The 14,051-nt window shown below is 31.8% G+C and overlaps 1 protein-coding gene across 1 annotated transcript; it reads right to left on the bottom strand.

The window, feature by feature from the left end:
• Positions 1-8,917: 8,917 nt before the first annotated feature.
• On the bottom strand, positions 8,918-13,718 carry LOC112749036 (phosphatidylinositol:ceramide inositolphosphotransferase 1). The gene is made up of 12 exons (XM_025797304.2): positions 12,916-13,718; positions 12,727-12,816; positions 11,810-11,896; positions 11,491-11,559; positions 10,752-10,832; positions 10,365-10,436; positions 10,212-10,272; positions 10,027-10,129; positions 9,772-9,867; positions 9,641-9,687; positions 9,419-9,543; positions 8,918-9,316 (listed from the first exon to the last, which is right to left on the bottom strand). Exons 1-12 carry the CDS (start codon positions 12,946-12,948, stop codon positions 9,233-9,235), a joined length of 948 nt encoding a protein of 315 aa, XP_025653089.1. The 5' UTR covers positions 12,949-13,718; the 3' UTR covers positions 8,918-9,232.
• Positions 13,719-14,051: the final 333 nt, after the last annotated feature.

Here is a 14,051-nt window from a genome sequence, read left to right as displayed (position 1 = left end):
ATAAATCTTTTAAAATTACGTCGGTGCTGAGATTATAGATTATGACATAAAAAATTTATACCATTAAACTATTTTTATAAAAAAGTCGTAAGAGACAAAAGTCTCCGTCGGCTAAAAAGATCTATCATGATCTCTGTAGATAAAAAAAATAAATAATAAATTTTTTAGTTATTATTTTCATATGAAAGATTTTAATATTTTACTAATAATTAATTTTAACATTCATTATCTAAAGTTTGATAGAATTTAACGTGTATACTTTTATATTTGATTAGGTGTTAAGTTTGTTGTACAAATAAAAATAATTAATTGTTATGCTTCTTATTTAAAAAATGATATTTTTTTCTCTATATATATAAAAATATAATTAGATATTAGTATAAAAAAATTTATATTGATAGTTATAAAATTAACTCAATTTTTTTTAAATAATTGAATCTTGATTCTAACTTTTAATCATAACATTAGTATTTTTTTAAATTATATGTAATAAATATTTGAAAGAAAAAAAGTAAAAATATATATATTAAAAATATAAGTGATAAAAATTTAAAACTAAATAAAAATATGTATATAATAATATTTTTTATTTAAATTATATTATATTGTTAATTTTATTTTTCATAGAATAGAAAGATAGAGAAAAATAGACAATGAGAGAAAAGAAAGAGAAAGATAAAGAAGAAAAATAAGAGACGGAGTTTGATAATTATGGAAGTTAAGAAAAAAATTTATTTTAATTATAATAAAAAAATATCTGGTGACACATTTTGATTTGTCAAATTACTAAAAATATAAATTATAAATTATATATAGAGTAGGAAGGATAGAGAGAAATAGAAAAAAAAGAGAGAGGTAGATAAGAGAATGTAAGAAAGAGGTTTACTAATTTTGGAGGGAAATATTTTTTCTAAATTTTAATAAGAGAGTATCGTGTAACACATTTTAGTTATTAAATTAGTTAGTAATATATAAATATAATATATAATATAGCTATATTTTAATTTTAATTTTAATTTAGTTTAAATATAATTAGAGAATGCCATGTTGTATATTTTGATTGTTAAATTTGTAGTTAGTCATTAATAATGATATATAAGAGAGATAAAGTGAGTAAAGAAATAAGGGAGATAGAAAAAGGGAGAAAGAGGGGGGCGAGGAAAGAACTCTTTAATTTTAAAGAGAAAGATTTGATTTTAATTACAACGAGGGAGTAATATGTGGTATATTTTTATTGTAAAATTAGTAATATATAATAGATAATAAATTATTTTAAACTGATAATTACTAAAAAATTAAATCAACTGACTGATTTTTATAATTTTTTTATTAGTTTGTTCACAATTGATTTTTGCTATAAATCAAATTAGTTTGATAGTCATTAATTTTTTTTATTAAAAAAAAGTTCAACACAATAAGGTGGAGCAATAAACAGACAAAGACATAGATGCTACAGAAAAAAAAGAACATAATAACATCAGCTCCCAACAACTCATTGTCATATTCGGTATTGCCTGACAACCAAGTGAGTCGACACCATATCACTCCTTGTAGCTCAAAAAGGATTTGTTAATAAGTTCATCAACACGTAACTCTTTATTCTTAAGGAACCTCTCATTTCTTTCTTGCCAAAAATTTCAAGTTACCACAAAGAACCCCAACAACAATTTTTTAAATTTGTCATAGACGCAGGTAAATTGTTCGAACCTTTTATTTTCTCCACTTGCCCTATTTCATTGAAGTCTATAGTAAAACAACATGAAACTTGATACAGCCCAACAATATAACTCAACTACACTCACATTATCAACTTCTCTCCCCAAACATACACATCATATACCAAGCAAAATATACACTTAAAAAGGCTTCAGCAACACTCCATCAATATACAATCATCTCTCGTCTTTGTAGCAAATACTGATTTTGAAGACCATCTAATCCTACATTAACAGTAAACCCTGAAAAACACCTATAAATTATATATACTCCCATCCCACCATAGCATTTTTCCCAATACGTGGTATATCTATTTTTGACACCACTTCTTTTTTTAGTTTCAATCAAACATAACATGAGTAAATGCCCAAAATGGTCTCTGAATTTCAAATCTCTATTCAATTTAATCTTTGACTTTTTAAAATGACTAATTAAATCCCTGAAATTCGAAAAAGTGCATCTCTGTTAGTCCCTTGCAGAAGTGTCATCTAAGCATTGATGATGTGGCATTCCAGCTGTATGCTGATGTGTACCAAACTTGAATTTGATTCAAATTAGTACCTAAAATTGCTTAATAATGTCCAAATTAGTCCATTTTCAATTATAAAATCCTAATTCCTAAATTATTGTCTTCTTTTCTTCGATCTGTCTACTGTCTTCTTCTCTTTTTCGTCCTCTCCACTATCTTCTAGTTCATATTCATCCTGAACTACAACATCAGTACACTTACCTAAAAACTATTTTAATTGTAAGTTAATGTGGTTGGATTAATTTTAAGTTCAACACAGATTTAAATTATATGTATCCTTGCAAGTTCGTCCATTAAGCTAAAATATATTTTTCACTTTTAAGAAGGTAACCATTGTCATCATCTTCAAGGTCTTAACATCACTTTCTAAGTTTGTCATCTTCCAATTAAACTCATGCAAAACTTTTTGTGAAATGGGTGTTGCGCAAACTGGTTCTCCACCTCCATTAACCCAACAGAAAAAATTACAATGGATTTCATACTGCAAAGTAAAAAACGCAGGTGAATCCAAACTCAAAGTGAAACTATCTTAATATTTTCTTTAGAGGCATAACCTTACCTCATAATTTGGACAAACATAAAATAGTCTACCAGGATTTTTTGTCGTCGTTGAGTACTTCATCACCATCCGAAGTCTGCAATTACATAAAATAGCGTTCTTACCTCTCCTGTTGCACATTCTTTTGTTGCCATAAGGTCTCCCTACAGAGTTGTTCCTACTTGAGCTACTTTGCCTTCTCTCGCCACCACCCATCATCACTCATGCGGACGAGAAAACAAGATGAACTGGAAGATAGTAGAGAGGTCGAAGAAGAGAAGAAGACAGCGGAGAGGTCGAAGAAGAGAAGAAGACAGCAGGAGATCGAAGAAGAGAAGACAATAATTTGGGGATTAGGATTTTATAATTGAAAATGGACTAATTTGGATATTATTAAGCAATTTCAGGTACCAATTGATTCAAATTCAAGTTTGGTATACATCAGCATACAACTGAAATGCCACATCATCAACGTTTAGACGGCACTTCTACAAGGGACTAACGGAGATACACTTTTTCAAATTTCAGGAATTTAATTGGTCATTTTAAAAAGTCGAGGACTAAATTGAATAGCGATTTGAAATTCAATGACCATTTTGGACATTTACTCAACCAAGCATATTTAATTTAAATATTTCTATAGTTCTTTCATTATAGTCAATTTTTCATCACCTCATAATCTCCTAATATACTAACAACTGACAATCATTTAAAATTATTTTTACACATCTTATTGCGATTCTTAGGTTTACATCTCCTCGCTTTTTCTTTTTGTTTGGCCATCTTACTTTTTGCACAATTTCTTCATTCTGAACTTATAAGATTGCCATAATATCGTCATCTTCATCGTACAAAACTGCACCAGACTCTACTGCCAAATTCCACATTTTCTTATTTTCCTGTATCTTATCTTCCCTGTCCACACTCCGATCATCAATCCCTCGCATGTTCTCTGCTTCAATACCGGAGCCTACATCCTCCGAATCACTTATGGTATCATTACCAATTTGCTCATCATGCTCTGACACTTTCAACGGGTCAACCACATCTTTTTTCCTTCAACTCCCACCACTTCACTATTGTTCCTATCACATCAGACATATTGAAGTACCTTCACTCCATAGTTTCCTTTCCCTTCAAGCATGATTTGTGGCATTTTCTCTACCACACAGTTTTCATTCTCAACCGCGGTGTCCACAATCATAGCCTCTCTACCACCAATCAAACTCTGGCCATCATCACCGCAAGGAGCACCGCAAGTGACTTAGGGATCCACATTCGCCACCTAAGCGCATTCGACCTCGATACTCTCACTGTCTCCGTCAAAGCCGTCGTCATCGTCTTCACATGGGGCACGTCATCGTCCCTTTAACGATGGAAGCTCTTCTCTGTTTCCTTCTCCAAGAGGCACGTTTATTCCTTGTGAAGAAGGACCCCGACCCAGAAGGCTTCCTGTCACCACATTGCAATGTGCTCTACCCGCCCGTGCTTGTAGAATTGGCCCAGCTACATATTTTTCTATCCGTGGCCCATATGAGCATTGGCCCAACAATCCCTTTTCATTAGCCTTGTTATTGCCTAGCACATTAGTTTTAATAGGGCCCCACTTAGTAACTCTTCAAGCTCACATCCCCTATGATTAAAATCATCAGTAACCGTCCTCTCTGATTCAACATCATTACTACAACCACTTTTCTCAAAATCAGCCTTGCCATTAAACCCCTTGAATTCATTATTAGTTGTTACCATTTTGATTGCTCAAAATTCCAATCATTCTAAAACATGTAAGAACTTACCATTCTACCTTTTTCTTCAACAACCAACCCTCCCTTTGTCAACATCAGTTCAGCCGCCAGGTTTTAAGCCAATTCTAACGTCTTCATGCACCTTTCTTCTGGCACAATAACCTTAACTGCATCATGTGATTGTGCTTCATACGACAAACTCTATGTCCCATATATCTCCCACCTAACCTCTTTCACGAAGACATCAAAGCCACTAGTGCCAATAGTGATATGTATGCATTCGTTAATAACATCTAAAACACAGGTATCAATAAGAATACGTCCCACACTGAACGATAAGCATGATTCCGTCAATTCATCACATCTGACAACTTATCCCCATTGTCCTCCTATAGTTTAGAACGTATCTACTGACCAAGTATGCACCGAAATTTCATAACACTCTAACCAAGTTCTTCTAGTTTTAGTTTGTTCCATCTCTTCCCATTTCTATACACTATGAAAGAATTATAGGAGACTATTCATTTTGAAAGTAAAGACATATTCTGCATTAATGACCGTATCAAAAGTCAATAATGCTTTGTATGCCCCTAGTTCTCGCACTTGAACAATCTGTGGTAGGTTCTTGGTAACTACTATCTGTAACCATTTAAAATCGATAGGCTTTGTCGTACCTCCAACTAGACTCCTCTGCAGCCAAGCCATATTCTCTTTTGCTACTTACACTTCTACCGTCTTTGTCCAACTATTCCCGTGTAGATCCTTAACTATCGTATTCATCTTCAAAGCTTTAACATTTTTAAAATTAGCCACGGTTTCACCACATGGAGGTTGTCTTTTCATTACTTCCTTCTTGGCACTTACTTCTTCATGCCATCTTTGATCTTTATCCCCTGTTATCCTTTTGTACTTAGCCTCACCTACCGATATTAGTTACCTCTCAGGATCATCTGGTTCATCTCCGAGATAGCTTTCAAGGTCCCCCTTCCGTCGTGTATCGTACAAAAGCGAATGGATAAACGTTGCCACTTTCTTACTTCCGGGAAAGATATATGTTATTGATTCTTCCCGTCCATCTGAACATGCGAAAAAGTTCCCTCTTCGATATATCATTAGGTAAATTGCCTAAAAAATAGAAAAAATTCGCCTTCCAACTAATGATACTCTTCTTGATTCCAAATTTTATAATCCCTAGCCGGTTGACGTAGTTCCTTAGTTCTACCCCACCATGTGTTTATCCCCTTCACTCTCTCTCTATCCCTCATGACATCAAAAGCTATAGAAGTCCTCATGCAATTCCTTTGATAATATTCAGTCGAACCTTCCAACTTAGATGCTTTCATTTTTTCACATCTTCATTATTTCTGATTAATTTGATTGAACTGACCAATTCGATATAATTTTTAGAACCATACTTATTCTATTTGTAAAAAATATGTTAAGATCTCTCAAAATTTAAGGTATGTGTGGCATATGATATCCATGTATTTTATAAAAATATATCACTTTCACTCAATTGAGGCATGAGAAATAACTAAAAAAAATATTGTCTATAATAGTATTAATCTCATGCAATGTTTGATAACATTCATCTTAGTTCTCTTTTATTATTTTAAAAAATACATCGGTCTTCCTTAAAATTTAAAGATAATTCATATATGAATGCTCAAATTTGATGCTAAAAAATATTTTTTTATATATTTTTTTAAATAAAAATTCCCAACTTTTAAGTTTTCAACAAAAAGAAAAAAATAAAAGAAATACAAAATGGGAGTCTAAATATGGTGTAGAAGGCTATATGCAAATAGGACTTTTCAAATTTAAATATGACCTCAAGCATTCTTATATTTTAAAAAAATGATAAATCACTAGTTCTTTTGGGTTGTATTTATTTGTAGGCATGATACACTTAAAGAGAAATATAGAAATATAAAATCATATTTAGCAAATGAGACATTAACAGAAATATTGTGTTCAAAGACACTAAATTAGTGTATTTTGTATTCATCTTGATAGGAAAGACACAAATTTAAGAATGACACAAAGACACTAATAAGAGATACAACTTTTTTTTCTTTCATTATTTTTATTAATTTTTTATAATTATATTTTTTATTATTATATTTTTCTTTCTAAATTTTTTTTAATAAAAAAAATGAGACTAAATTGAATTTTTATAATTTTACTAGTTTATTACCAAACAAAATATAAGGATATTATTTTTTGTGTTTCTGTCTTTTGTGTCTTGTTTTTAGTATGTTATCTTGTCTTATTCTAAAAACTAATATAGATGTTTCTATCCTGGAATAGTATTTAATATATATATATATATATATATATATATATATATATATATAAGGGAAAGACAGATATCTGCAAGATCAGGTTATGGTACAAAATTTTTTACTACTCGTGAATATTAACAGGTGAGTTTTACAAAAAATATATTAAGATAGAACTGTAAAAATTAATCTTGTCAACTTATGTTGCCATCCTGAATTGCATACACGATGTCCTAAGTTGCAGAGACATCATCTTAAAATCGAACTAAAGACATAACACTTAAGGTTTTTTTTTTTCTTAAAAAAAAAATTATTTTCATTGCTCCCTACATGCATGTGCCACACATAATTGAACACATAATAATTTAAACATATAATTTCATCTCATTTCTTTCTATGAGTTTTAAGAATACGTATTTTAAAAAATATTAATGTGAAAATACAAAAATGTAATGACATTTTTAAATACAGCTTGTGTCTGTATATTCTTCAGACGAAGACAATGATAATGTTGTTGTTATTACCGCCGGCAGTATTAAAGAAAGTCATACTTATTGTCTGTCTAATATTCAACTCCCAACTTTTCTTCTCACCTTAATTAAACTAGATTTTTTCAGAATTAAGAGTTATAGCATATGTTCTTAGTACCTTCTTTTATAAATTTGCTGACGAATTCGACAAACATTGGTTAATATACTGAGTTTGCTAAAAGGCAGGGCAAACTTGCCTCCACAAAAAAAAAAAAAAAAAAAAGATTTTAAGATATAATTCTAGAATAATTATTTTGTAAAAATAATTTTTTTTATTTTGTTCTAAAAAAATTCCAACACTTAAACAACCCAAGTACATGCTACTAATTGTGCAAGTTGAGTTATCATGTGATTTCCTTTTATTCTTTTATTTTTATTCTTTTTTTATTTTTTCTTTTTTTTTAGATTTTTCATTGTATCTCCTAATTCAATTCGTTGCGGATGGAAGATTTATTTAAAGATTTATTATTGGACAATAAATTATTCACTCCCATCACTTATTTAATCAGACTAATAAATTAATTATTAGACCAATCTAACTTAATTATTTTCTTGTTTTTATTTTTAATGTTTCGTGAGGAACCAGGGTGTACACTTTATTCTTGGGGATCTAAAATGCGTATAGCAACGCATAAAAGGGCCACAAAACGCGTGGAGATTTGTAGTGTGGGGGCAGGGGGCCCATGTGAGAATGAGGATAATATAGGCATAATGCATGTGATGTTCTGCCTCACCAATGACTTATGACTAAGTAAATTAGTATAATAAACGGCAAACCTATTTCAATAGGAGAGGGTACTTGAACATCCATATTGGGATTGTAATCCACGGACAACGAATGGGACAACCCACACAAAAAACTACTGCAATTCGTAATTTCTAATTTTTCTTAATAAAAAAAGAAAAACACATGCAAGGTCAAGCACATGCGCACTCTCTCATAACACATGTAGCCAAATTTTCAAGTAATAATACAATAATAAAGTCATCATGCTCTCTTTTGTTTTTGTTAACCACCAACCTAATCATATTAGGGCTCAGTGAAATCTTTTTCCCTTTTTCACATGCACAATCAAAAGGGTTATATTTGCCTTTAACTAGGCACGATTGATCTATGGATTGAAATTACTCGTTTACATTATAGGCCTTTATCGTTGGTATATAATCTTTTTTATTTGGTTAAAATATATTTTTTATCTTTAATATTTATATTTTTTTTTAAATATTCCTAATGTTTAAACTTTAAAGCATATTTAATTGTCTCTAACATTTTTAGTCTGTATCAAAATTATCTCTAAATTTAACTTCATCTGCAATGTTGAAGACAAAATTAAAAATGTTTAAAGATGATTTTGAAATAAATCAAAAACGTTAAAAACAAAATTAAATGAATAAAAAATATTAGAGACAAAATTGAATAAAATTAAACGTTAAAAACATTTTTTTAAAAAAATTACAAAACTTAAAAAAAATATATGCTTTACCCTTTTTATTTTTATTATTAGGACACCACGTGAATTCAAGGGATTAAGATTCAAATAAAATAAAATAGACTAGGGAAGAAAAATATATGCACATGGTATCAATGATGGTGGTGAGGATTGGAAATAATTTTTTTTTTTCCTATGGCACATGCTGATGCTATAGATAATTTAACCATGACAACCAGATCAGGGGTGCAGAATGTTGAAAAGCAGAACCCCATATTCAAATATTTTTGACTTAATACAAATCGGATTATACTGATTTGAATTAAGAGGTGAATGTTTCAGTTCAGGCAACTAAATCTTCAAATTGAAGGATTGTTGTAGTAGTAGCTTTCCAACAGCAATTCTTGCAGTGGACCCTATTTCAATTTGTACACAGTAGTGGCCCCTCTATATTTAATCTATCTATGCACCATTCATTGCAGAGTCAGGATGGTGTATTGTGTTGACATCTTCCATGATCTTGCCATTTACTTGAGTTCTTTGCCTCTGAACAAGTGCAAAATAAACATGTTATTGTTATGTCAAGATCAATGAAAATGACATTACACACCAGAGGAACAAGAGAAAGGACACAGATTTTCATCATACCCTATCTGCAGGATCTCCAGAATTCCCATTCAAAAGCTTGTGATTCTCCTCTTTGGTCCTGCCATCTTTGTCTTTCGTGCTCAATGGTAGTAAGGTTGCAGCCACGATAGACCGGTCTGGCAATTCTGCGGAAAAACTAAGTCAGTACAACGGCAAAAGGCGGGTTGAGTGGACGAAAGCAGTGTGTATTATTGTAATTGTACAAACTACAAATGTGCTAACCTGCCAGTTTCTTGTCAACGAAAAATACCACCAAATTAACAGTGTACCTGCAGTCAGAGACCATAAAGATTAAATTGAAGGTGACGTATAACATGGTTTTCCAATCACAAAAGCAGAAAATGCTTCCCTACCATGCAACGACTACGTCGACTGTGTAATGTTTGCGAGATGCTACTATCAAAAGACTCTGAACAATAGCAAGTAACCATGCTACCTGCTTTATGGACCTAGTGTTTCATCAATAACCACAAGAAATAAGAACGGTAAGCATGACAAGAATATGTCACAGTTATGGCATTTTATGAAATCAACAAGGCATCCAAGGAAAAGTTACTGCAATGAAATCTAGACAAATTTAGTTCTTCAGAAAAGACAGCCATTTTTACCTTCGAATGCCATATTTCTGATACGTACGAACGAATACAAGAGTGAAGATCATGTGTGATGAAAATATCAAATCCCCACATCCATATAACACACCACGCGGAACTGCACGTTAAATTCAATTTAGTACAAAACTATAAAGAAGCCAACAAAGCTCAACAACTCCAATACAATCACGCATACTAACAATTAATCAAGAGGACTTCAAGAACACTATCTGGACGAGGCAATGTGGCAAGTTTCGAACCCTGCATGATACATTGTGCAAATTATTAGCATGCATGAAGACTACCTCAGATATATGAAATTTTTACATGGACATATTCTTAAACAATTATACCTCACGGCAATGGTAGTTTGGACCAGGAAGCTGCGTAGAATAAAATGTGACTATGCGAAGAAGTTGAGAAGCCTGCATTAAACAAATAAACATGAGCAGAATGTAAGCGGGAAACTGGAATGCTCATCTATTCTTGACTCGCTCTAAAACATTTAAATGGCAGCAAATATACTCTGGCTGACCATATATGAGGGGGAAGAAAGCAAGGCTACTTAATAACATAAGTTAATAATCAACATCAAACATGTTGATTAGACCTAGCATTATGTGTTGTCAACTAACTCTTGTCCAATGATCTATCACCCCCTAAGAACCCATCTATTCTATAAGGATACTAAAAAGATTAACAATAATTTAACTAGCATGACAAGAAGGGTCGATACTTACAACTAAGAATGCTAGAACTCTGCACCATATTAGGACTGTGTAGATCTTTCTGCTCTTCAATATGAAAGGATGAAATGTCCACTGCAAAAGCATATAACAAAGAATATATCATCAAAGTACTCCACATAAAAGGGCCTTATCAAAAGGTAAGAAATTAAAAAAGAACATGAGCCACTAAATTAGGAAGGATGATGTACTATATGACTAACTGAAACTTCAAGCTAAGCCAATTGCAAGAACACATAATGCTTCAGAAAATTCAAAACTCGGCCTCTAAATGAGAGGTTTAAAATTTCAACCACCATAAGAGGTTTATTTGATTTCTTGTGTTTTCATAGATATCATTCTCAATAGTTAGTACTAATAAGTATCCCAATTCCCAATTTTACTGAAAGGAAGTCCCTTAACGAGTTCCTGTTAATGTTTTCGGACATCACAAAGTCACAATGAAAAAAATATACGATAAATGGCAGCCTCACCAATAGGATGGCACAGACACTAAGCCTTATTTCATTGATTGCCACAGCAAAAACTAAAATGGGAAGCTCAATTAATGTATAGAATTCTGTCTTCAGTAATGTGAAGCCAAAGTTATGTAAAACGTAATCTCTTTCAAAAGAGACACCTTCCAATCACTAAAAAAATTTGGGTGTTGAAAAGTTAAATACAGTCAGAAGATAATAATCATGTAGGAAAGCTGAAGCAATGAGTTTGATGTAGAGATGGTGGGAATTCTTACCAAGACGAAGGATACAAAGATAAAGGTAAACAGAGTTTCACTGATATAAGCTTTGTCTTGTCCAAGCTCCTGTTAAAGCACCAAGATTATATAAATTAGAAGTTCCTCAAATACTATGTAAATATCATGGTAATCAAACTCGAGCCTTCGCCTGAACTCGTGGAACTTTCACAAGCTCAAGTAAACTTGAATAAGCTCAAGTCATAAAATCATAAACTTCCTCGGGGACCTAACTGAGATAACTCGAGAGTTTAATAACCTTGTGTAAGATAGATATTTCGGGGTTAAAAAGAAAAGGAAGGGAATGAAAATTACGCACAGGAAGAATCATGAATCCAATATCTTGTAGAGTAGGGCCAGGCCTATGTAAATAATGAACTCCGCGAGCAGCCAAGCCATGTATGTACTGTAGGGATACAGTTTAAATTTAAACATAAAACATTGCATGAAAAATTAAATATGCCAAATAAGCAAGTAAATCAAATGTACTGTGTACCATTACACCTTATGCATACATAGAAAACACACAAATATATACATCACAAAATTTGTTCATCACAGAGAAAAAGTTCTTAATAAAACATTTGTCATTAACAACATGCTGCAAAGGAAATGAAATATTTTATCATCTTGGTTCCACATAAAATTGGGAGTATATTTGTAATTCAGATTCAGAAGGAATAACTAATTGGAACCAGTCAGTTGCAGCTGAGAATTAATTGATCCAAATCCAAAGGATACATCATCAAATGCCAAATTTCCAGCATTGCAAAGTTTGCCAAAAGATGCTGCAAAAAAGCTAGTGGTTCCATGAATCCCACATTAAAAGTTAAAACACCGACATTATGTTTACATATATATAAACTCAAGTTCATAATAAAACTCTATATGTGGTAACATATCCGTACCATTCAAATCACAACTTTAATTCAACAATACTATATGATATTGTGAAAAACAAATTTACACACAAGTCGTCAAATATAGTATTAACCAAGAACTCAACTTCTATATTCACTCTATACATCAAGCTATTCAAAGTTTCAAACTCTTGGATACGTGACACAAAATCGTTGACCAAAAAAAAAAAAGTTTTAGACAGTTAACAACATCAGCAAGAAGAAGACAAAGAATTTGTACTAGAGCTCAAGTATAGTTCAAAAAAAAAAACTTCAATACAAATTTAAAGAAAAAAAAAAGAAAAAGAAAAAAGAAAAAGAGAAAGAAGAATCGAACCTGACAAACAAGACCAGCGAGTAGGTACTTCCAATTCTCGAGAAGAAGGTTGATTTCTGTAATCGTTTCTGCACAAATTCTCTTCCATAGCTACACTCAAAAACCCAAAGTAATCAAGCATTGACCAGCAAAAAAATACAGAGAGAGAGAGATTTTTTTTTAAAAAAAAGAGAGAGAAAAGAAACTAACCTTTGAAGCCTCGCGACCAATGTAAAACGACATGTTCTTGCTGCAGTTTGTGGTGTAGTTTTAGTCTTAAGAGTGAAACGACAACTTCCATATTACCTCATAACCACACTCTTAAAGCAAACAGCATGGCTCTTATTATACACGGGCACACACAGAATCAATCCTCTCTCACTTCCCTCCGACCACGCAAAACCGACACTGCGGTGGACGAAACGACGAACCCAAAGCAGGTGAAGAATAAAGAGAATACAAAACGGCAGTGCGTTTTTGCGTTTTGGAAAGGGGAATCGGAATCGGGAAGATCTGAGTTGTTTCGAGATCGAAATAGGAGAAAGGGTGAAACGATCGCAGAATAATAATAATTATAATAAAAAAATAATAATAATAAGGGTGTGTTTGGTTGGCAGAATAATAATGATATGGAAAGAAAGAGAGAAAAGGAAAAATTGAAAAGAGGGGTTAGGTTCTTGAATGAGGGAAGATGAAGGGGTCAATAAAACTGAAAAGGGGTTTTGGAAATTTCTTCTTCTCTAATGCTGTGTGTGAGTGTGGGGGGGGGATGGGTTTGGTTTGGTCTTCTCTTTCTTTTTTAAATTTTTTCTGTGTTTTATTTTTTTATTTTTTTATTTTTTTTTTCTTTTCTGACTGCTATGCTATGCACGCGAGATGAACACGGCGAGACAGTTGAGAAGAGAGTATAAAATTATAAACAAGTGCGTCATCGGCTCATCGCCCTCTTCTTTTTCAAAACTCAAAAGTAATTATTTAATTTAAAATAAATAAATAAATAAATAAATATTCCCAGTTTTACATTTCGCCTTGTTTCATTGTTTTAAGAGGAATCTCCTAGTTTCTTCCTTTACCATAAATATCGGGACAAAATGGTAACTGACTACTCGATATTTAAAAATGTTTTTATCAGAAAAAAAAATTGAATAAATTCTATATTCACTATAAGTAAATGAGAAAGTATCTCTCTTGAAAAGTTTGACATAGGAAAGTGAAAAATGAGTTCAATTTGTATATATTCACTAACATTAAAAACTAAAAAGAAAACATGAATTTTAAAATGATATTTAAATTTTGTATTATTTTTATCTTATTTTTAAATTTTTAAAAAATTTATTTATAGTTCT

The sequence above is a fragment of the Arachis hypogaea genome, chromosome 2 (assembly GCF_003086295.3).
Source record: "Arachis hypogaea cultivar Tifrunner chromosome 2, arahy.Tifrunner.gnm2.J5K5, whole genome shotgun sequence".
Classification (NCBI taxonomy): domain Eukaryota; kingdom Viridiplantae; phylum Streptophyta; class Magnoliopsida; order Fabales; family Fabaceae; genus Arachis; species Arachis hypogaea.
The sequence above is the reverse complement of the archived record's forward strand: the minus strand, read 5'-3'. Positions and strand labels throughout refer to the sequence as shown.